The following is a 25,079-nucleotide window of genomic DNA, read 5'->3' as shown; positions in this document are numbered from 1 at the left end:
ATAATAACATCAAGCAGTATCAGCATGGCTTCATGCAGGGATAATTGTGCCTGAAATTTATTAGCGGTTTGGCGGTGTAACATAAGAGTACCGGTAGATGTAATGTATTTGAATTTCCATAAGGCATTTTAACAAGGTAGTGCAAATAAGGTTTATGAATAAGAGCCCATGATGTTAGGGGTAGTATACTAACATGGATAAAGGATCGGTTAACCAATAGATGACAGAGTTGGAATAAGGAAGGCACTTTCAGGATGGTAACCTATAACTAATGGAGTGCCACAGGTATCCATGCTGGGACCACTACTGTTTACAATATATATAATGACTTGGACGAGGGAAGTAAATATACTGTTGCCAAGTTTGGGGATGACAAAAAACTAAGTGGTGAGGAGAACCCAGTTTACAGAGGGATATGGACAGATTAAGTGAGTGGATAAAATCTTGGCATTCGAATGTATAGTGGGAAAATGTGAGTTTATGAACTTTGGCAGGAATAGAAGAGTTGAATATTATTTAAAATGTGGAAAGTAGGTAATAGAGAAGGTAAATGATTTTTGAGTTATTGAGATGTACAGCATAGAAACAGACACTTTGATCCAACTCATCATTTCCACCAGATATTCTAACCTAATCTAGTCTCATTTGCCTGTGCTTGGCCCATATCCCTCTTAAACCCTTCCTATTCATATACCCATCCAGATGCCTTTTGTTGAGTAGGTTGGATTTGTCCTCATTAGAAGAAAGAGAAGAAATAATCGAAACACAAAAGATTCTTCGTGGGCTTCACAGGGTAGTTACGTTTCCCCTTGTGGGAGAGGTTAGGACCAGACAGCATAACCTCAGAGTAGGTGGTTGGCCAGATGTCAGATGTGAGGAAAATGGTGTTTCTTTCAGAGGGTAGACAATCTGTAGTATTCTTTATTGCAGAGGACTATCCAGGCTAGATGCTTAATTATAGTCAAGGTTGACATAGGTTTTTAACCAGTAAGAGGTCAAGAATTATAGGGATAAGGCAAGAAAGTGGAGTTGAGGGTTATCTGATCAGCTGTGATCTCATTGAATAATGAAGCAGACATGATGGATGAAATTACCAGCTTCTGCTGCTGCTTCTCATGGTCAGTGAAGCAGACATCTCATGACTGAACAATAATATAAAATGACAGTGAATAAATGGTGAGAGTCTGAGGGGCAACTAGCTCTGATCTCACCAATAACTTGTACAACGATTGCAAAATGCCCATTCTTTTTATTCCATTTCCCTTGCAATAAACATCAACAGTCCATGTGCCTTGTAATTGTTCAGTATATCTGCAGACTGACTTTTTGTGACTCTTGTCCCAGGACATTCAGGATGTCCTCAGATTCTGCAGTCTGTCTGCATTCTTGTTCTTCTTGGCAAGTTGGGCATGTTCACATTTCCCTGCATTACACTGCATTTATCAAATTATTTTTACCAACTCAATTAATATATCACTTTGCAATTTCAATGTACCTCTTCTCAACTAGCTGTAATGCCTTTGTGTCAACAACAATTTTGGAACCATATTTTTGGACCTCTAATTGACATAGATTGTAAGTAGTTGAGGTCTTAACACTATGTATCTGTGCATTCCACTCATTGCATCTTGCCAACTTGGAAATAATCCATTTCTGTCTACTGTATTTCTTGTTGGCTAACCAACTCCTTTCTTTGCCCATGGTAATACATTTATTCTCTACAGCACTAACTCTTTCTTGTTTTGATGTTAGAGCTTATCGTTTATAACATCACAGACATGGCTATGAATCATCTGGACAGCATCACAAGACACAATGGTATTTAAAAGAGATTAAAGTCTTGTGTAAAATACTTTTTGTTTATTGCCACGAGCCCAGTCTCTGCAGTGATGAACAATATCAACTTAGCTTAGTTGATCACATTCATGTTTATTGAATTCAAGCACAACTTCTGCACTTCAACACTTAATCTTGACTGACACCTCTGTAAAATGTCATCCTTCAGCTGAGGCCTTTAAACTAAGTCCGTTTGCTGCTTATGACATTTTCCTAGCCACCATCAGTTCTGAGGAAAGGTCACTCGACCTGAAACGTTAACTCTGATTTCTCTCCACAGATGCTGCCAGACCTGCTGAGCTTTTCCAGCAATTTCTGTTTTTGTTTCTGATTTACAGCATCTATGGTTTTTTTCAGTTTTTCCATTTGCTGCTTCAGTGATGGAAATAAATGGGTCGATGGTACTTTGAAGCTGAAAGTTCTTTTAGTGTATTTGCCAGGGTTCCTCATTTAACAAATATTAACAGATCATTGCATTTAGAGGACTTACAATGTGTGTTGAGAAATCCTGGTAAGGTGGTATAAATTAGTAGATTTTTAAAAAATTCATTTGTAGAATGTGGGTGTTGCTGGCTGTAATGTCTGTACCTAGTTGCCCTCGAATGTGGTGGTGAGCTGCTGTGCTGAACTGCTGCAGTCCACCTGCTGTGGGTTGACCCACAATGTTGTTAAGGAGGGAATTCTAGGATTTTGACCCAGCGACCGTGAAGGAAAGGTGACATATTTTTCCACATCTGGATGGTAAATGGAATGGAGGGGAGGTAGTGGTGTTCCCTTGTATCTGCTGTCCTTTGTCCTTATAGATGAAAGTGGTTGTAGATTTGGAAGGAGCTGTCTCAGGATCTTTGGTGAATTTCTGCAGTGCATCTTGTAGATCCATTGCTACTACTGAGTGTCAGTTATGGAGAGAGTGGATGCTTGTTGATGTGGTACCAATCAAGCAGGATGCTTTGTCCTGCATGGTGTTAAGCTTCTTAATGTGTTAATGGAGCTGCACCAATTCAGACAATTAAGGAGTATTCCATCCCATTCCTGACTTGTGTCTCGTAGATGACTGACAGGCTTTGGGGAGTTGGGAGGTGAGGTACTTGCCATGGTATTCCTAGCCTGTGACCTGCTCTTGTAATCTCTTCATATGGCGAGTTCAGTTGAGATTCTGATGAATGGTGACCCCAAGGATGCATATTGTAGGGGATTCAGTAATGGTAACACCACTGAATATCTGGGGTGGCGATTAGATTTGTTTCTTTTTGGAGATGGTCATTGCCTGGCATTTGTATGATGTGAATGTTACTTGCCACCAGTCAGTCCAGGCCTGATATTTTCTAGTTCTTGTTGCATTTGAACGTAGACTGTTTCAGTTTCTAAGGAGTTGCAAATGTTGTATAATAATTGGCGAAAGTCCAGACTTCTGTTCTGATCTTATAATGGAGGGAAAGTCATTGATGAAGTAGCTGATGTTGATTGGGCCTAGGGCACTACCCTGAGGAACCCCTGCAGACATGCCATGGAACTGAGATGACTGACCTCCAACAATCATGGCCATCTCCCTGTGTGTCAGACATGACTCCAACCAGTGGAGAATTTGCCCTTGATACCCATTGATTCCAGTTTTGGTAGGACTCCTTGACGTCTCACTTGGTTGAATGCAGCCTTGTCAAGGCTGTCACTCTCCCCTCATTTTTGTTCCGCATTTACTGGTGCAATGGACTTAGTTCAGTGTAAAAATTACAATATAAAATGGTGACCCTCTCTCTGATCCAGTTTCACCACTTCTACTGAGGATTACTCTAAGGGAGCTCTTGGCCACAGAGTGAAGCTGTGTTGGCTTCAGTTTAATAGCTGGAACTGAATTGACAGCCTGGAATACACAATTCATTTTGCTGTGCATTAAAGACTTTTACTGTTGGTATGAATGTGAAACTGACGCCACAGCTAGAGCATAAACTCCTGTAAGTGAATTTAATGCATTCATGTTCATTAGCCTTGCTGCATATAATGTGTTCTGTCTTCCTCTAACTCTGCTGTTCAGTGTACACTTGAGTGTAAAGTTTTGTTTGTTCAGAAAGGTACTCTGACCAGCATAAGTGAAGTTGACAGTGTTTAATGTACCTCAGTTGCTACAACTATGGAAGTATAACTATCATATAGCACTTTCATATGGAAGTACGTTTTGCTGTATGAAAATCTGCGATTTCAGTTGTGAAGGATTATTTTAACTTGGCCTGTATAACTGGAAACTTCAGTAACAAATGAAGTGCCATGTACCTAATCAGTATTAAAGTTTATAAGTTTAGAAAGGAAGACCTGGTGTTCTGTGGCTCTCTTCAGAGCTTCTTGCTGATGGAATTTTCCGTGAACCTCCTCTTGCAGGCTCCAAATAATCTGTGAAGACCTAGAATAATGAGGCTTTGTGGAAGAGAAGAACCTGGAGCTTGAATTGTCACACAATAGTTAGCTTATTTTTAAATAAAGGCAAAATACTAGGATGCTGGAAATCTGAAAGAAAAGCACAGAAAGCTGGAGAAACTCTGCAGGTTTGGCAGCATTAGTGGAGAGAGGGACAAGAGTTAATGTTTTGAGTCCGGTATGACTTCTTCAGAACAGTTTTGAAGAGTCATAATGGACTCTACTATTTTTGAAGATTTACCTAGATATTTATGTAAGGGAAACAAGGATTGCCTTGCATTGCTTTTTGCTTGATATGACAGGAACCTAAGCTCCTTGTTATGTCTCTTCAGTTTTCAGTATCAAGCATGATAATTAAGCTACATTAATGGTTTTATGTTGTTTCTTAAAGGATGAGACTACAACTGGAGATCTTAAGGCTATCATTTATCACTCCATTTGAATTACTGCTTAAATTCCACTGGTCAAGCAATGGACTTGGTTGGAATTTGCTCTTTTGTTCTGTCACTATAAACTTAAAGAAATTAAACAACTAAACTAGAGTCTGCTCCTTGTATTTGAATAGTTTAAGAACTAGTTTTAAGAAGGAAAAACATTGTTTTCTGCTGGCCCTGGCTCTGTTGATAACATTCCACCTCTAAGCCAGAAGGTTGTGCATTCAAGTCCGACTCCAATACTTGAGCACAAATATTTGGCATGACATTTCACCGTAGTGCTGAGGGAGTGCTGCACTGTCAGAGGTGGTGCATTTCAGATGAAGCATCCAATCAAGGCCTTACTCTCTCCAGGAAGATGTAGAACAAAGTCTATTGCACTATTTTTGGAAGAGCAGGAGATTTGTTCCTGGTTCTCTGTTTGCAAGGACACCTTGAGGCCACACTCAAGCCTTGATTTCAAGGGCTGTCACTCTCTCCTCTCGCCTCGTTCTCTGAAATCATGTTTCCCTTCATGACCGTTCCAAAAACAAATTATGTTCTTGTAAAGACATTGCTTTTTGAGAGAGCTTAGAATATGTTTCCTATATTGCAGCAGTTATTACATTTCAGAAATGCTACTTTGCCTGTAAGATACCTTTGATTTGATTGTGCAAGACATTATTTTACAGTTCTACATATCAAATGGCCAGTATGGTTAGAAACAAGTTTTGCAATTGTTCCGAGCATATTATCATGTTACTTTAATTTCATTGTCAATCTTCCAATGATGTGTTTTTTTTGCATTAGGACAGGCAGTGGAACTGGCTCAAAGTTCTTCAGATATCCTTGACCACCAGACTGCACAATCTGTTGGAAGCTGCTCTGCAGAAGCTGTCTTTCTACCAGAAGATGAGTCAAACTATGCCTTGAGAGCTGAATCAGGAGAAAATACCTTTCTAGAACCAGCAACGTTAATGGAAAAGAGCAAACATGTAAGTTTACTATTGAATTTAAGGAAATGGATAAGAAAAAAGAAACTTGGGCAACTAAAGAATCCCTTCATTGATTGATCTAATCATACAAATGTTAACCAATAGTGTAGTAGATATTGTTTGTTTTGTTCTCTTGTACAACATATTCCTTTCTTAGTTGGGTGAGTTGATGGTTAATTGATCTTTGTAAATGATGATGAGAACAGCAGGAAACTGATTCTAGGCTCTCCTCTCACATTGATCAGTTAAAAAGGTGAATTAGAGCAGGTCATTAAGTTATAATTGTGTCTAACAGGGAGCATCAGGACATGAATCATATCTGCTGAAGAAAAAGCTCAATCAATTGATAAGAGTTCAAATATGCAATATCATTTTTATTAGTTGTGATTCAAGAAAACAGTGTTCTGTTTTCTGAGTGTTTTATTTGAAAGACATTTTGTTACTTCTCAAGTAATTACTTGATTTGTAAACTATCTTGCATGAGATCCTATTTGTAGTGAACGATAAACACTACAGTAATCGTAATTATAGCCCATAGGGTACAGTGAAGATGGTTTTAGAAGTAAGGAAACTGTTAAAGCTTGTTCCCAAAATGTATGCTGTTTAATTTGAACCATTTTCTTGGTAAGTGTTTTTGGTTCTATATATGGCAATTTTGGATGTAATTAAAGCACTGTGGTTTAACTTTACTTCTGTCATATAAAGCTGGTTATATGTTGTCAATTGTACGAATAACCGGGAATAACTTAGCTGCTGGTCTTGAAGTAGTGTGGTGGGATATTTTTACTTTACCCAGGGACGGTAGACACTAACTTGATTTTATATCTATCTGAAAATGGCACCTTTGCAAAATTCTCTCTCGGTACTGCAATGGAACATCTCACTTGAGTGCAGGTTTTTGAATGGAATTCGAATATCAAAATTTCTGTCAGAGGTGAGGGAACAATTAACTGAGCCAGGGGTTCTATTTTGAGGCAGAATAAAATTTATTGATAGCACTAAGGTGTGCAGCTCCTGTCGTGCACTTGCTAGATATGTTTGGTTTGAGTACATATATAGGTCTTCACCAGATGGCATTGTGTTGCTTCTGCCTTCTGCCCCAGGGTGCCCATTGGGCATAGTTGATATCTAGATCAACTAGTGTTATTCTGAATTGAAGTTGATGGTGAGATGTCATCAGGTGATTTGGTAGAAATAGCCAGTACAACAGATTTGGTTACCTTGCTACCAGACAGTGGTCTATTGCTGCCACAAATCTGTGGAGTGCTTTGAGAAGATAAGCAGTTGCTGCATGAGATTTTCTTGAGTGAATAGTCAGTAACTTGAAGTTTTCTACACTTGTGTTACACCAGAGTTGCATAAAGAATATGTTAAATAACTGGAAACTTGTGGGGATAACATCTCTTCCTGATGAATAATTCTCTAAAAAATTAACAATGGCACTTTGAGGAAATTTAAGACTACTTGAGGCAACGTTTCTTTCACTATAACTCCATCTGACTACTTTTCTGGACCTTTACTGATTGACAACGTATATTAAAAATTTGGCTACAGTTGCATTTTTCTGATGCCCTTGATTGGATTTATAAAGTTGAAAGCTGAACCTTAAAATATAAAACAAATCAATGATGATGGCACAAGTGACACTTATACTTTAACCCTATTGATTTTTGGTAGTAATTTCTGAACATCAAAGTAAAGCCTTCAACATAATGACAAAATACATATTTTTATTAGGTAACTAATACTTTAACTATATTGGTGGAAAAATATTTATAATTCTGTTGACTCATAGCATAAGTTTTGTGCCTAATTGATTGGTGTGATGCTTTTCGTGAGTGACTGAGTAAACTCAGACCTAGCAGGTTCTCACTTCAGTGTGCTAGTTTGCTTCTCATTTCTAGGCTATACCACTGGCAAGTAGCAATGTGGGGGAAAATAAAATGAGCCAAATGTGTTTTTGGGCTCTCATTTCAGTTTCTTCATTGGAAAATGTCCAGCTATACTTTCTTGTCGTAACACATGAAAGCTGCTTGCCTCACAACCTCAGTCTAAAGCTTATGAATTTTGACCTCCTGCAGCTGAACGTGGACATAGTGTCTCTGCAAGACACCAGGCCTGTTGAGAATGGATCACTGAAGGAAAAATATTACATGTTCATCTGGCAGAGAAGAGTGCAGAGGAAGTGTTTGAGCAAGGAGTAGGCTTTGCTGCAAGGAAAACTCTCTACCCTTGGTAATAGAATCTTCTCACAAAATAGTTCAGACCGCATTCTCCCCATCTGCCTCAAGTCTTAAACTGGGTCCTTCTCTATCGCTGAGTCAAAATCCTGGAATTTCCTCCTAAGGGCATTGTGGGTCAACCTTCAGCATGTGGACTGCAGTGCGTCAAGAAGGCAGCTCACCATCCTTTCTCAAGAGCAACTAAATACTGGCCAGCGGTGATGCTCACATCCCACAAGTGAATAAAAAAACAGTAGTTATGTTTGAATGTTTTCCACAACATTTTTTTCATTTCTTTTTCACAGAAGCAGAAGACCAGTTTTATGAGGAACATGGTGCTGCAAATAACAGAATTCCTAAGAGACATATCTTGAGTTTACTGGGGCTTTTCAACACGAGCTGTTGCAGATCATGAGATAGGACCTTCCTGCTACGGATATCATGGCTTTGAAAAGATAAATGGGAATGGACAGTGACTATTTGAATTTTGTTGTTTCTACAGACTCTGAACAACAAACAGCTTCTTGCAATAAACTGAGCTGCAAGAGATTCCAGATAATGGATCAGAACATTAGCAGCAGCTTGATCTGATCATCACAAGACATGATTCTCCTAAACTGTATTCTCAGCACTCATCACTGACTGTGAAACAAATCATTTCTGAGTGTGCTACATGGCTAGGCTATTTCTTGAAATCCTATCCTCACTTCAACATCAGCCATACTGCCCAAATAAAAACAAATAGCTCCTCAATTCGATTGAACAGACATTCTCTTGGCATTTCACCACAGTGGGCAGAAGTGAAATGCCAGTGAATACTTTTGAGGCACCATCTAACAATGGTTAGACCTGTAAAGGAAAGCATACCAAACGCCTTCTTCACTATCCTATCTACCTGCGACTCCACTTTCAAGGAGCTATGAACCTGCACTCCAAGGTCTCTTTGTTAAGCAACACTCCCGAGGACCTTACCATTAAGGGTCTGCTTTTAATCCCAATAGTTTACTCAGTAGGTTTTCCAAATGATGACGATTGTTTTATGACCTCTGCATTGGCTAGAACTATTGCTGTGTTTCTATGTCCTCAACTGTTAAAGTTGAGGCAGAATAATGTCTGGTGTCTTTGCCATTTCTGTGTTCACCATTATTAATTCATCAGTTTAATCCTCTCAGGGACCAGCAATCATTTTCGTTACTATCTTTTTATATTCTTATAAAAATGGATAGCAAAATCTTCTATGTTTTTATGTTATCTTTAGCTTTTGATGCTTTTCCCCTTTCTTGCAATCTTTGTTTCTTCCTGGAATGTATTTTAGTTGGGTGGAATTGCTTATCATAAATGTCTGCCAGTGACCGTGTCAATATATGCTCAGTAGGAGAAAATGCTGAATAATTTCCAACTTTTCAGTCTTGGATGCATCCTTGGTATTTCTCTGGGCAAGGTAATCAATTGAAAAGTCTTGTAGCATTCTGATTCCATCAGTGTACATTTAGTTCAAAGCCAACAATTGCACTGACAGCCATGTAGATTGGTTGAATGATGACCCTATACCCAAAAGCCTTTGTACAGTGAACTGCGTACTGCTAACAAACACTTGTGCATGTATACCCTGACTACAAAGGTATCTGCAAGGCAAGTATGGAGATGGTGGATGTTGACATTGAAAGTTGGGAGATGATTACTGAGTGTTTGAAAATGTGCAAATAAATGTGCTTGGTTGGCTGAGGGAAGAGGTCAGCTAATCGTACACCTTTTCAGCTCACTGTCATCATCTGCAGCAAAAGTAGACATATACTTGGATGGTTGAATATAACAGTGAAAGTAAAAGCTATGGATTAACTCAAGATATAGCTTGAGGTCATGTCGTTTTTCTTGATAGGTGAGGTGCTTGGCACTCCTCTTCCATATAAATGTTGAAAAAGGTTTTAGGAAGTTTCCTGAATCTTATGTAGAAGTTTGATTGGATTTCCTCAAGCAGCCTGGTTGAGATTGAGAACTATCATTGTCAAACTTAATGCATTATTATAATTTATTTTATTTTTGATTAGGGATGTGTGGTGACATCTTGTGATCCAGAAATTTAATCTGAATGGTTCAAGGAAATATCTTAAATCCAAATACATGTATTAAGAACAGTAAATCTTTTTAGGCTCATCATTAAGAGTGCCATTTCAGGATCTTTTCCTTTCCAGAATGTACATGAAATAGGAAACACTCCAAACTTAATTACAGCTTATCAAAAATAATGGTCAAAAGGAAACATGCATATTTGCAAGATTAATGTAACATTGTACTCTGAGAAAATCATTAATGGAAGACTTTAGTTGCATATATACCTACAGTTCTTTTTGTAACAGTAATGCAGAGCTAAAATGTTATTAGTTTCTCATCACTTCTCCGTTTCATTTACTTCAGCAATTGACAGTAATGTTAAACGTTTTGGGCCTGCTGTTTAAGTTCCATGTTACTAAATCTGTATGGGAAATGTTTAGATTAGATTAGATTAGATTAGATTAAATTAATTAGTGTGGAAACAGGCCCCTCGGCCCAACAAGTCCACAATGTTACAGCATTGCAGGAGGAAGTTTAGAGCTATAAACCGATTGTTTCAAGAATGCGTAATGAACCATTTTTATTATTTTTATTTTAGTTGTTGCTTTATGGTGTGGAGTTCAAATTAACACAAAAATGTTTTATGTTGAAAATACAGGTTCAGCAAATGCCCCAATCATCACCAGTCATTGTACCTGCATCAACAAGCTTACCTGAGAAAAGAGATCCTGTGGGTGTTCTTGCACATCATATGGCGCCTGTAGAAATAGACAATGTGGAAGCATGCTACAAAGAAACATCAGAAACAATTGAAGCAAAGCTTTCTACTGCAGACGAGAAGGAGCTCGGAATAAAAGAGGTATACTGTTATACTATCTGTAAGGGTGTACATTGTGCTTGACCATTCGGCGTCAGATCTTTGGGTGACCATCCTCCAACGTGGACTTCCGGACAGGCAACAACACAAAGTGACCGAGCAGAGGCTGATGGCCAAGTTCGGTACCCATGAGGATGGCCTTAACCAGGGCTTTGGTTCATGTCACACTACAGGTGACCTCTCTACACTAGTGTCTCTGTCTCTGTCTCTGTCTCTCTCTCTCTGTGTCTCTGTCTCTGTCTGTCTGTCTCTCTCTGTCTGTGTGTTTCTCTCTCTGTCTGTCTCTCTCTCTCTGTCTCTCTCTCTCTGTCTCCCTCTCTGTCTCCCTCTCTGTCTCTGTGTGTGTCTCTCTGTCTCTCTATCTCTCTGTGTCTCTGTCTCTCTCTCTCTCTCTCTGTGTCTCTCTGTCTCTCTCTGTCTCTCCCTCTCTGTCTCCCTCTCTGTCTCTGTGTGTGTGTCTCTGTGTCTCTCTGTCTCTCTCTCTCTGTCTGTCTGTCTCTCTCTCTCTCGCTCTCTGTGTCTCTGTCTCTCTCTCTGTGTCTCTCTCTCTCTCTCTGTGTCTCTGTCTCTCTCTCTCTGTCTCTCTCTCTGTCTCTCTCTCTCTGTCTCTCTCACTGTCTCTCTGTGTCTGTGTCTCTCTCTCTGTCTCTGTCTGTCTGTCTGTCTCTCTCTCTCTCTCTCTCTGTGTCTCTCTCTCTGTCTCTCTCTCTGTCTCTCTCTCTGTCTCTCTGTGTGTCTCTCTGTGTGTCTCTCTGTCTCTCTCTCCCTCTCTCTTTTTTTTCTCTCTCTCTCTCTCTCTCTCTCTCTCTCTTTCACTCTGTGTGTGTGTGTGTCTCTCTCTCTCTTTCACTCTCTGTGTGTGTGTCTCTCTCTCTCTTTCACTCTCTCTGTGTGTGAACATAGAACATAGAACATAGAAGAATACAGCGCAGTACAGGCCCTTCGGCCCTCGATGTTGCGCCGATCCAAGCCCACCTAACCTACACTAGCCCACTATCCTCCATATGCCTATCCAATGCCCGCTTAAATGCCCATAATGAGGGAGAGTCCACCACTGCTACTGGCAGGGCATTCCATGAACTCACGACTCGCTGAGTAAAGAACCTACCCCTAACATCTGTCCTATACCTACCCCCCCTTAATTCAAAGCTATGCCCCCTTGTAATAGCTGACTCCATACGTGGAAAAAGATTCTCACTGTCGACCCTATCTAAACCCCTAATCATCTTGTACACCTCTATCAAGTCACCCCTAAACCTTCTTTTCTCCAATGAAAACAACCCCAAGTGCCTCAGCCTTTCCTCATACGATCTTTCTACCATACCAGGCAACATCCTGGTAAACCTCCTCTGCACCCGTTCCAGTGCCTCCACATCCTTCCTATAATATGGCGACCAAAACTGCACACAATACTCCAGATGCGGCCGCACCAGAGTATTATACAACTGCAACATGACCTCAGTACTCCGGAACTCAATTCCTCCACCAATAAAAGCCAGTACGTCATATGCCTTCTTCACCGCACTATTTACCTGGGTGGCAACTTTCAAAGATCTGTGTACATGGATACCAAGATCCCTCTGCTCATCCACACTACCAAGTATCCGACCGTTAGCCCAGTACCCCATCTTTTTATTACTCTTACCAAAGTGAATCACCTCACACTTAGCTACATTGAACTCCATTTGCCACCTTTCTGCCCAGTTCTGCAGCTTATCTATATCCTGTTGTAACCTGCCATATCCTTCCTTACTGTCTACAACTCCTCCGACTTTCGTATCATCCGCAAACTTGCTCACCCAACCTTCTAACCCCTCCTCCAGGTCATTTATAAAAATGACAAACAGCAATGGTCCCAAAACAGATCCTTGCGGAACACCGCTAGTGACGGCACTCCAAGATGAACCTTTGCCATCAACTACTACCCTCTGTCTTCTTCCAGCCAGCCAACGTCTAATCCAAACCTCCAACTCACCCTCAATGCCATACCTCTGTATTTTTTGCAGTAGTCTACCATGGGGAACCTTATCAAACGCCTTACTAAAATCCATATACACCACATCTACCGCTTTACCCTCGTCCACCTCCTTAGTCACCTTCTCAAAGAATTCAATAAAGTTTGTGAGGCACGACCTGCCCTTCACAAAACCATGCTGACTATCCTTGATCACATTATTCCTATCCAGATGTTCATAAATCCTATCCCTTACAATTCTCTCTAAGATTTTGCCCACAACAGAAGTGAGACTCACCGGCCTATAGTTACTAGGGTTATCCCTACTCCCCTTCTTGAACAAGGGAACCACATTTGCTAGCCTCCAATCTTCTGGCACTACTCCTGTAGACAACGAGGACATAAAAATCAAGGCCAATGGCTCTGCAATCTCCTCCCTTGCTTCCCAGAGAATCCTAGGATAAATGCCATCAGGCCCAGGGGACTTATCTATTTTCACCCTTTCCAGAATTTCCAACACCTCTTCTCTCCATACCTCAAAGCCATCCATTCTACTTAATTGTGACTCAGTATTCACATTGACAACAATGTCCTGTTCCTGATTGAATACTGACGAAAAGTATTCATTCAGTGTCTTCCCAATCTCTTCAGCCTCCACACGCAACTTCCCACTACTATCCTTGACTGGACCTATTCCTACCCTAGTCATTCTTTTATTCCTGACATACCTATAGAAAGCCTTAGGGTTTTCCCTAATCCTACCAACTAAGGACCTTTCATGTCCCCTCCTTGCTGCTCTTAGCTCTCTCTTCAGGTCCTTCCTGGCTACCTTATAACTCTCAATCGCCCCAAATGAACCTTCACGCCTCATCTTTACATAGGCTGCCCTCTTCCCTTTAACAAGGGATTCCAATTCCTTATTAAACCACGGCTCCCTCACACGACCCTTTCCTCCCTGCCTGACGGGTACATACTTATCAAGGACACTCAATAGTTGCTCCTTGAACAAGCTCCACATATCAATTACGCCCTTGCCTTGAAGCTTACTTTTCCAAGCCGCACATCCTAAGTCATGCCTCACCGCATCATAATTTCCCTGCCCCCAGCTATAACTCTTGCCCTGTAGTGCACACTTATCCCTCTCCATCACTAGAGTAAAAGTCACCGAATTGAGGTCACTGTCCCCAAAGTGCTCACCTACCTCTAATTCTAACACCTGGCCTGGTTCATTACCCAGAACCAAATCCAGTATGGCCTCACCTCTTGTTGGCCTATCTACATATTGTGTCAGGAAACCCTCCTGCACACATTGGACAAACACTGACCCATCTAACGAACTTGAGCTATAGCTTTCCCAATCAATATCAGGAAAGTTAAAGTCCCCCTTAACAACCACCCTATTACTTTCACTCTTCTCTTGAATCATCCTCGCAATCCTTTCTTCTACGTTTCTAGGACTATTAGGAGGCCTGTAAAAAACTCCTAACAGGGTGAGCTCACCTTTCCTATTCCTAACCTCAGCCCAAACTACCTCAGATGGCAAGTCTTCATCCATCGTCCTTTCCACAGCTGTAATACTATCTTTGACAAGCAATGCCACACCTCCCCCTCTTTTACCCCCACCTCTGACCCTACTAAAACATTTAAACCCTGGAACCTGCAACAGCCAATCCTGCGCGCTTTTAAAGGGAAACAAAAACCTACCCGGCTGCCCCTCTGGTCTTCGTCACTTCCCCCTGCTGCTCCTGCTCTTTCTGTGAAGAGAGAAAAAAACACAGCTGCCCGCTACCGGTAAGTAATTTTAAAACAAACTGTCTTACCTTAGCTGCTGCTCGCACTCAAAGTGCGTCTCTGTCTCTCTCTCTCTATGTGTCTGTGTGTGTGTGTGTCTCTGTCTCTCTGTGTCTGTTTGTCTCGCTCTGTGTGTGTGTGTGTGTGTGTGTGTCTCTCTCTGTCTCTCTCTCTGTGTCTCTCTCTCTCTCTGTCTCTCTCTCTGTGTCTCTCTCTCTCTGTGTCTCTGTCTGTCTCTCATTTACGCGCACATTCACCCCTCACATGCATCCTCTCACAGGCTTATACTCATTACACTTGCACACATACAAACACACGCTCTCTCACATGCATGCGCTCAAGCGCACTCACTCACTCTCTCCTCTGCACGCAAACGCACACAGTTTGAGGTGAATTTGTCTTTGCAGAATTATATTTACAGATACATTCTATTTTGCTCAAAAAATACACAAGTGGGAGGCAGTCAATCCAGGTACAGTAAATATGGTTTTGCCAAAGGGAAATCATGTTTAACTAATTTTTTTGGAGTCCATTGAAGAAGTAACTTGTTTGTTATTACAGCGAAACCACTGGATGTATTGTCCTCCGATTTCCAAAAAGCTCTTGATAAGGTGCCACGTCAAAGGTTATTGTGAAAAATAACAGCTCATGGTGTATGGGGTAACATGTTGGCATGTTGGTTGGTTGGCTAACAGGGAGGGAAGTATAAATATAAATGGGTCTTTTTCAGGTTGGATATCATGAGTGGTGTGTCACAGGGATCAATGTTGGGGCTTCAACTTTTTCATGATTTGGGTGAAGGAACCAAAAGTATTGTAGCTAAATTTGCTAATGACAAAGAATAGGTATGAAAGTGGGTTGTGAAGATGACATAATGAGCTTACAAAGGGATTTGGATAAGGTAAGACTGTGTGCAAAGATCTGGCAAATGGAGTAAAATATGGGAAAGTGTGACGTTGTCCATTTTGGCAGAAAAATTAAAGAAAAATATGTTGTCTAAATGGTAAGAAGCTACAAAATTCTGAGATGCAGAGAGCTCTGAGTGAGCTAGTGCATGAATGGCTAGTGCAATCAGTAATCAGGAAAGCGGAAAGAATCATGATTTATTGCATGGGGAATTGAATTCTAGAGTAGGGACATCATACTTCAGTTATACAGGGCTTCAATAAGATCGCATCTGGAATGCTGGTCACTCCTTATGAAAGGATGTTAATGTATTGGAACCAGTTCAGAGCAGGTTTACAGGACTAATGTCTAGAATGAGCAGATTGCTTTATGAGGAAAGACTGGACAGGCTAGGCCTTAATCCTCTCATGTTTAGAGTCAGAGGTGCCTTAATTGAAACATGAGATCCTGAGGGGACTTGACTGCTCCTTCATGTGGGAGAATCTTGAACTAGGGATTCACAGTTTAAAAATAAGAGGATGCCATTTAAGACCGATGAAAAGAAATTCTCTCAAAGGGTTGAGTGTCTATGGATTCCTTTCAAAGAGCAGTTAATCCAGACTCTTTCAATATTTTTAAGGTAAAGGTAGATAGATTCTTGATTACCAGGGAGATGAAAGATTTATTATAATTCTGCAGGAATATGGAGTTGAGGATAAAATCGGATCAGGTCTTACTGAATGGCAGAGCAGACTTGAAGGGCTGAGTTACCGATTTTTTGTTCTTTGTATCACTCCAAGTAACCATGTACATTACTTTGCCTAATCATAATAGCCATAACATTACCATTATTCATAATCATTAATGACATGAGCATAAAGACCTCAACTTCTTTCCACCTCGACTACAAATTTATTTTTTCTCCAGTTCAGCTAGTAGTGAGAATGCAAATGTAGACAACATTAACATCAAGTTACTTGTCAATCTGCATCAGGTGTAGTCATATCCAGAATTTGTATTCCCTCATGAGTATTTTGGTAGGTTTGCTCACTTACTATGGTTGGACACAAACACTATTTGAATTTGTTGACTGCTTGCAAAATAAGTCGGCATTGAATGTGTTTCAGATCAGATTAAGTCGGAGAAAGTGAGGACTGCAGGTCCTGGAGATCAGAGCTGAAAATGTGTTGCTGGAAAAGCGCAGCAGGTCAGGCAGCATCCAAGGAGCAGGAGAATTGACGTTTCGGGCATGAGCCCATCTTCAGGAATGATTCCTGAAGAAGGGCTCATGCCCGAAATGTCGATTCTCCTGCTCCTTGGATGCCGCCTGACCTGCTGCGCTTTTCCAGCAACACATTTTCAGCTCAGATCAGATTAAGCCAATGATTTTGCGATTGACAAGTGTTGATATTTAGGAAGAAACTTACACTTCTTTCAAAAAAGTCAGTACATTTGGCAGTTCACTATGACCTTCTCCAAGAGAACAGTGTTGATCTGGCTTATGCACATTCAAATTATCCTGATGCCACATAACTGATCTAGATGCTCCAATTGTCAAAAGTTAGTGTTTAAAAATTGAAAAACAGTTAGCAGTAAAGATGTGTGTGGATATTTAATGCCAACTTGCCTCATGCCAGCACTTTATATCTGGATGAAAATACACTGGCAAATGGCATATACAGCACTCATACTAGGCTATTTCATTATGTTAACCTGGATTTATCACCAAAAATACCATAATAAAGGAAGACAGAAAAGGTATGAATCTAGCTCATTTTGTCACTGACTTGATCTTACGTGATTTTAAGATGGTAAATAATGTAGGTTAGCTACTTTTTACGAGTTGATTTTGTGTCCTATTTATGTGGCAAACTATTGTATGTTCTTGATTGTGGAATTCTTCTAAAGCTACTTTAATGAATTGCAGGAAATGTTTGAGACGTATTCAAAGTTAGAGGAACATCTGCAAGAAAAAGAAACAGAGCAAATTTCATATGAAGACTGCTACAATCAGATTCAGGTAATGAATAAATATATGAATACCTCAATGTGATCATATGGAAATGTTGCTAAGTACTGGACCTCTTTGGTGCAAAAAAGTTGACTTTGAAATTAAAATGATAGAAGTCACAGTGCTGTTAGGGTTAAAAATATGCAACTGAGGCAGCTTAATGGCACAGTTTCAGATTGTATTTTTGTTCTTGTGAAGTCCCGTCTCCATGAGATTCCAGCCACTTTCAATGGAATTGACAGGAAGATTTTTTCAGTGCGGGAGGGGGGTGGGAGAAACAGAATGTGATCATAAACTAAATCTCAGGAGTTGGCATCATTAAGTTGTCGAAACATTGACCAACTGGTAACTGAGAATACTAATCAAAAGCAATGATTGTCCAGTACTGAAGTATCCAAGAAGATTGGCCTACTGATTTTTTTTTTGGACAATTGTACATTATTTTGTGTGCTGCTGTACTTCTCAATTTCAAAGGTTGTGTTGTTTCCTTGTACCTGCAATCCATGCATTCAAGAATAATGCTAAATAGCTTCCTCGTTATCATTATTGTTTCTATTGACTGAATAATATGCTAGCTGAAAACAGAAAATCTGTTAATCTTGTCTTTGAAAATTTGTAAAGCAGTTAAAGTCCTAAACTATGATGGTGAAAACTATTGCACATATGTATACGAAAAATAAGCAATTGCCTCAGCCTATGATTGATTTTAAATAAATATGAAAATGTAACTAGGAATAATGTTTAAATAATGTTTTACATAAATAATGATTTATTGATTAAATTCATTGCAATTGTGGCAAAATATTGAGAAGGGATTGGAAGATCTCAATAGTACATCAGTAAATTACTGCAACATCGCAAAGTATACAAATGATTACCTTGATTTAGTAGAGGAAGGTTTTTAAGCATATTTTCTAGAATGTAATAGCCAACACTTACTCCTCAGGCTTTAAGCAAACTAGTACAATAAAACATTGAATGATAGAAAATTTGGCACAGAGGTCTGTCTGCCTATTGTGCATGTGTTTCTGTTAGCTTTTCAACTGGACTTGTCTTCTGTAATCGCTTTCCTTTGTCTTTTCATGGAATCATTAAACAACAGAAGATTTGAGAGGTGATAAACCATTGCTTTCCCCTTCTGTTTAGAAAGAGCTCCTTTCCTAACAAACTTGGCCAGTTGGTAGTTGATGGATTTTATTACTTTAGTTAAAATATTTCTTTTAACAATGATTTGGAGATGCCGGTATTGGACTGGGGTGTACAAAGTTAAAAATCACACAACACCAGGTTATAGTCCAACAGGTTTAATTGGAAGCACACTAGCTTTTGGAGTGACGCTCCTTCATCAGGTGGTAGTGGAGACACCTGATGAAGGAGCGTCGCTCCGAAAGCTAGTGTGCATCCAGTTAAACCTGTTGGACTATAACCTGGTGTTGTGATTTTTAACTTCTTTTAACAAGTAATTAGATTAGATTACATTACAGCGTGGAAACAGGCCCTTCGGCCCAACAAGTCCACACCGACCCGCCGAAGCGCAACCCACCCCTGCCCCTACATTTACCCCTTACCTAACACTACGAGCAATTTAGCATGGCCAATTCACCTGACCTGCACATCTTTGGACTGTGGGAGGAAACCGGAGCACCCGGAGGAAACCCACGCAGACACGGGGAGAACGTGCAAACTCCACACAGTTAGTCGCCTGAGGCGGGAATTGAACCCGGGTCTCAGGCGCTGTGAGGCAGCAGTGCTAACCACTGTGCCACCATGCCGCCCACTGTAATATCAGTATGAATTCTCCTGTTTATCCACTTTAACTTCAGTAGCAGCTCCTACAAGTAGGATAAATGGTTATATAAATATGCTTCCACGGCATTTGCCAATTTTGAACCAAAAATTATGGCTTGAATCCAAGACCCTCCTCAAAATTCCCTAAATTCTTAGTCGAATCAAAACTGATATGCTTTTTAAAAAGTCACATGTTCCATGAATCAGCATCTAAGCTTTGAGGGTCAAGTACGGATGTGTGAGGAAAAAAAAGTTAGGCAAGAAACTGTGGTGTTTGAAAGATGTTACACTTTAAATATTTATGTTAGAATTTACAGATTGAAAGGATGCTTAGAGTGCACTTCAGATATGTTTCTCACGGATGATCCTGGAATGCACATTTAGCTGTTACTCCTTTACTTTGTTTCATAGATGAATGTGTCACTGGCAAGGTCAGAATCTGTTGTCAATTCCTAAGTCCCATAGGCCAGTTAGGAATCCCCAAATTGTAGGTCTGGAGTCCCATGGAAGCAAAAGCTGGAAAGAATAACAGATTTCCTTCCTGAAAGGATAGTAGTGAATGACATGAGTTTTTGTAACAAATCTATGATTTTTTTGGTTGCCATTTTTGAGGCTAGTTTTATTTTCAAGATTTATACATTTAATTCAAATTCTACCAGCTGCCAAGTACCCAGGTTATTAGCATGGCCTTCCGGATGACTAGTCAGGTGACATTATAATGACATCACCATTTCCCATTGTGGTAGTAGCAATGTCAATCAATTCCATAGATATTCATTAAGAAGTTATGATCCTGAGCTTTTACAAACCATGCTTAACAATTATAAGGCAAACTTTATTAGATAGAAACAGGCCAGTCAGCCCTACAAGTCCACACCAATTATTGAAGCTCCACATAAAGCTCCACCCATCTTCTAAGTTCTAAAGCAGAGGCATTCTGGACTTGAAATATGAACTTTTTTTTTCTCCACAGATGCTGTCAGACCACTGGAGTTCCTTCACTATTCTGTTTACTTGATCTTACCCCATTAATATTCCTTTCTCCCTAATACATACCAAACTTCGCCTTAAATCAGAGGGCCAGGTTTTGCAGATTTGTTCCCATTTCAGTGAAAAATGAAAACTTCATAGAAAACACAGAAACTTCCTGCCTGAAATATTTGCAATTTTCTTCAATTAGTAGATTTTCAAGTAAATTGGCAACATTAGAACTTTGTGCATGACTTTGCAGCATCAAGCAGAAAGGTCTCCCTTAAAAGAAGTAACTTGCTCAATTGGGAATGTACTAATATCAATGGCCCCAATCTGGCTAGTCTGGTTATTGATAATTACATTATTACTTCATAACTATTGGGAAGACTGAAGTAATTGTCTTTCGGCCCAATGCACTGACTCCACCTTTCTCCCTGGCAGCTGTTTGAGGATAAACCAGGTTGTTTGCCACCTTGGTGTCATGTTTCATGCTGACAGAGTCTCTAGCCAAATACGCACCGTCACTTAGGCTGTCTATTTCCATTTACCTAACTTTGCCTGGTACTGACTCTGTCTCAGGTCATTTGCTGAAACCCAGATCTATTGCTTTATTACCTCTCAAGTAACTATTCCACTACACTTTTGGCTGTCTACCTCATTCCTTTCTACATAGACTTGTGTGTTAGTATAACATTATGCTGTTCTTGTCTTTGTTTGCACGGAGTCACATTTGCCCATTCCTTCTCTGCTTGTCAATGTAAGTTGGCTCCTATTTCAGTGATACCCAGATTTTAGAATTCTCATTCTTGTTTGCACATCATTTCAAAAGCTCTTAAAATGGCTGTCTCTGATCTCCTCTATCCCCCCAGCACTTGAGATGTTTGCACTTTTTGAGATCTAGCCTCATAAACATCTTAATCTTAATTACTCCACTTTGCTGGCCATGCTTTCAACTACCAAGGCCATCAGCTCCAAAATTCCCCCCTCAAACATTTAAAAGAAATTTGATATATAGATAAATTACGTATTTTATCATGGTGCAGATGGTGGAAGTGGTGTGTTAGATTTCTTAAAAATGTGTACCTGTGTGATTGCAATATTACAGTGAATCTGTCATTCACCTATGGACCATCAAAATTGTCCCAAAAGAAATCAACTTTTATTATTCCACCATGAAATTCCCTCCCCTTTCTTAATCCTTCATGCTGGAAAATGCTGCATTTCAGACATGAAGCAAGTACATAGAAAGGGACAGGAGGGAAAGCACAAAAGGGAACGTCCATAACAGGGTGCAACACAGAAATTAAATAACAAAAGGGATGATAGTGCAATACAAGAAAAGATTCATGAATACAATCCATTCCAAATACTCTCCTGTACCCAGCTCCCTTGGTGCTGAAATTCATTATCTCTTTAAAGTTCCTATTCTTTCCTAGTCATATAACTATTGCTCATTGACTTTCAAATTAAGATTACGTATGTTAATCTGAAGAAATGTTATTAATATTGTTCTCTAAATTAAAATTTCACAAAAATTCAGGGCTTGCTAATGCCACTATCACATTTTACACTTGAAGCCTTGTTTTTTTTGTTCTGAGTGGTTTCCAATGGCAAATGGAAGTGTACAAAATGGATGGGGAGAAATATAAGACTTCCCTGACAATTCTATAAATTCCAGTCTCTGGAAAATTATGTTGCTGAATTTTGGTTTGAGATGATAAAAATGTTTTTTGCAGTGTTATGGACCAGGCCAGACCCCCTTCAAAACATTCCAGGAAGGTAGCCCAGAACCTCACGTTTTATTTTAGGCAGATGTATGGTGGATATTCCAGGAGTGATACAGCTGGTCAAACCACATGGCTTCAAGTAAAACAATTTATTTACACATCACTGAATGAAACACAAGCAAAAGAAAACAGAATTTAGAATAACAATTATTTGAAAACCCAACTGACACAATATCCCGCAAATTAACAAAGGAGCTGTTCTAATTTCCTGCAACATCCGCATGAGAAAAAGGGTAAGTTCTAACACAGGTTCTTACAGGAGAGATGTTAATGAGAGAGTCAGCCAGAAACATCTGTTGAATCGGAGAACTATTTTTCCCAGCAGCTTTCTTTGACCAGCAACTTTGAGCAGACTGCTTGCTAAAACCCAAACCAAAAAAAAAGCTCTGAAGTGGGAGAACTTGTCAACAGCCCTTTCATTGTACAAGTGTTTTTTGAAAAAACCTTAAAATGTTATTCCCTGATCGTTGCCTTAAGCAGTATCTGTTAGCCATTAGCAAGGTCCCTATCCCCGTCAAATCCGAACCACTGCATTTTGCAACCCCTTTTGGGGAAAAAAAACCAAGGACAATATAACCGTGTTAAAGGAGCAGCATCATCACAGCAGATGTTGGCTGGATTGGAAAAAAAACCTGTTCACCCAAATAATTGATCTTTTAATTTTGAGGATGTGGGTGAGATTTGTTTTAGGATAAATTGCTTTTCATATCTTATTCCAAATATGCCATTCTGTTCTTTATTTCTGATTTAGTCATGTCATTTAGCTGCATCTTGACTTATGGAATGACATGGAGATTGGTGAGATGGAAATGTTATAATATTATTCAGTTTGAGGCAGACTATATATTATGAACTTAAGTAGAAATTGGCATAAAAGTTCAAAAATATTGACAGACATGCATGGATATTAATTCTTGACAGTACTCAGTGGATTCTTTAAAAAATAGTGTTATCACATTTTCAGGACATGTACTGGTTTTTCATTCAATTAAGGTCTGATAGCTGAGATGAAGAACCACCCTTAATGTTTTATTTTGCACTTCCTGTCCAGACAATGGAATTCTTTTTAGGCTTGTATTGTATCTTTAGGACATATGTAGTATTTGAGTTTTTTCATATGCTTTAAAGTATCTCTATTTTTGCATTGTTTGGAATAAGTGGAACCATCAACTAGTGAGAAACAAGATAATGGCAATCCATAATCAGAAGAAAGAGAGGACTGTAGATTAAAGTCAAAAAATGTGGCGCTGGAAAAGCACAGCAGGTCAGGCGGCATCTGAGGAGCAGGAGAGTCGACATTTTGAGCATAATCTCTTCCTGATGAAGAGCTTACGCTCATAACAACGGTGCTCTCTCATCTTTGTCCTTCACTAATTCGTTATTGTCCTCCTCTAAAAAGTAATGCTGTAAAGATAAATGGTAGTGAAATTGCCATTATAGAAACATGGCTGCATGGTGTCCAGGACAGGATAATGAATATACTAGGATATTTGATATTTTGGAAAGATAGACACAAAGAGAAAGGAGTTGGAGTTGCACAGATAATGGATCTAAAATTAGTAAGAGATGGTCTCGGATCAGAAGAACAATACATGGAATCTGTTTAGGTGCAAGTTACGCATGTTAAGGAGCAGGAGACATTGTATGGAATTATTTCTTAGCCACTGAGTAGTCATGGTCGTGTGAGGCAGAATATAAATCAGAAGATAAGAGATTATTGCAATCTTTAATAGTTTGGATAAACTGAGCTGTAAACTGGATGATGAGCTTCTGGGATTGTCTTAGGAATAGTTTTCTAGAGCAACATTTTGAAGTGCTGACGAGAGGGCAAACTGTTGGATCTAGTATTATGTAATGCAAAAAGACTAATTAGTTATCTTCTTGTAAAATAACTTCTGGGATGATTGACCACAATATCACAAAAATTTACATTGTTTGAAAATAAAATACTTCAATCTGGATCAAGAATATTAAATTTGAATAAGGGAGCTTATGAAAGCACGAGGTACAAGATGGCTGAGCTCGATTGGTAAAACTTATTAAATGGTATGAATGTGCATCGACAGTGGACAGTCATTATAGAATTATTACATGCCTTACTACACCTATACTTTCCTACAAGGTGCAAAAACTCAAAAAAAGGTCAATCAGTCATAGCTGTCGAGGGGAGTTAGGATTATATAAAATTAAAAGAAAAGGCTAGTAAAATGGTCAGAAATAGTAATTACTTTAGGATTGGACGGTTTGTAGAATATAGTAAAGGAGGATGAGAAAAGGAAGAATAGAATAAAAACTTAATCCATCAAAAACATAGGCTGTAAAAGCTTCTAAATTTATGTAAAAAGGAAGTGGTTGGCTAAAATCAGAGTTGGAAAATTTCTAATGGGGAATAGAGAAATAGCAGAGATGCAAAATGACTACTTTGAGTCTGTTTTCACCTGAAGAAGTTGCAGGAAATCTTAGCATTAGATATCAAAGTGACCAGGGGGAAACAAGGGGTTGAAGTAAATTAGTATTGGTAAGAAGGTTATACTGGAGATATTCATAGGGCTGAAAGTTGATAAGTCCCCAGGATCCAATCTACACCTAAGAATGTTGAAGGAAGTGGTTATAGTCAACACATTGGTAATCATCTTCCAAAATTCCACCAATTCTGCAATGATTTTATAGATTGGAAGCTGAGAATTGTCACTTTGGTATTTTGGAAAGGAGCAAAGAAACAACTGGGAATTATAGTCTTGTATCAGTTATAGGGAAAGTGCGAGAATCTATCATAAAGGACATGATGATTGAACACATTGAAAATAAAGGTCTGATTGGACGTAATCAGTATGGATTTACAAATGGAAAGTTGAATCTGACAAACCTGTTGGCTCTTTTTGAAGATATTAATATCAAAATTGATACATGGGAGTTAATGCATGTGGTATATTTGGATTATCAGAAGGCTTTGATAAGATTCCTCACACAGGTGGTTGCCAGCAAAACTAAAGCTCGTAAGTAAAAGGTAGTGAAGTGTTCAATCAGCCATGATCTTGTTAAATGGTGGAGTAGGCTGAATGGGCAGAAGGTATATTCCAGTTCCTA

The 25,079-nt window shown here is 39.5% G+C and overlaps 1 protein-coding gene across 2 annotated transcripts in view; it reads left to right on the top strand.

The window, feature by feature from the left end:
• Positions 1-25,079, top strand: part of LOC122559657 (coiled-coil domain-containing protein 91-like) — a 195,088-nt gene that overhangs the window by 20,660 nt on the left and 149,349 nt on the right. For both annotated transcript variants that reach the window (XM_087997234.1, XM_043709495.2), the window contains 3 exons: positions 5,469-5,653; positions 10,586-10,786; positions 17,362-17,454. In XM_087997234.1, the coding sequence (XP_087853360.1) occupies positions 5,469-5,653; positions 10,586-10,786; positions 17,362-17,454 (479 nt within the window). The remainder of the gene's footprint in view (positions 1-5,468; positions 5,654-10,585; positions 10,787-17,361; positions 17,455-25,079) is intronic.

The sequence above is a fragment of the Chiloscyllium plagiosum genome, unplaced genomic scaffold, assembly GCF_037043375.1.
Source record: "Chiloscyllium plagiosum isolate Xiang-an unplaced genomic scaffold, Cpla_swu_hap1 HiC_scaffold_19, whole genome shotgun sequence".
Classification (NCBI taxonomy): domain Eukaryota; kingdom Metazoa; phylum Chordata; class Chondrichthyes; order Orectolobiformes; family Hemiscylliidae; genus Chiloscyllium; species Chiloscyllium plagiosum.
Note: the sequence above shows the minus strand (reverse complement) of the source record. Positions and strands in the feature narration are given on the sequence as shown.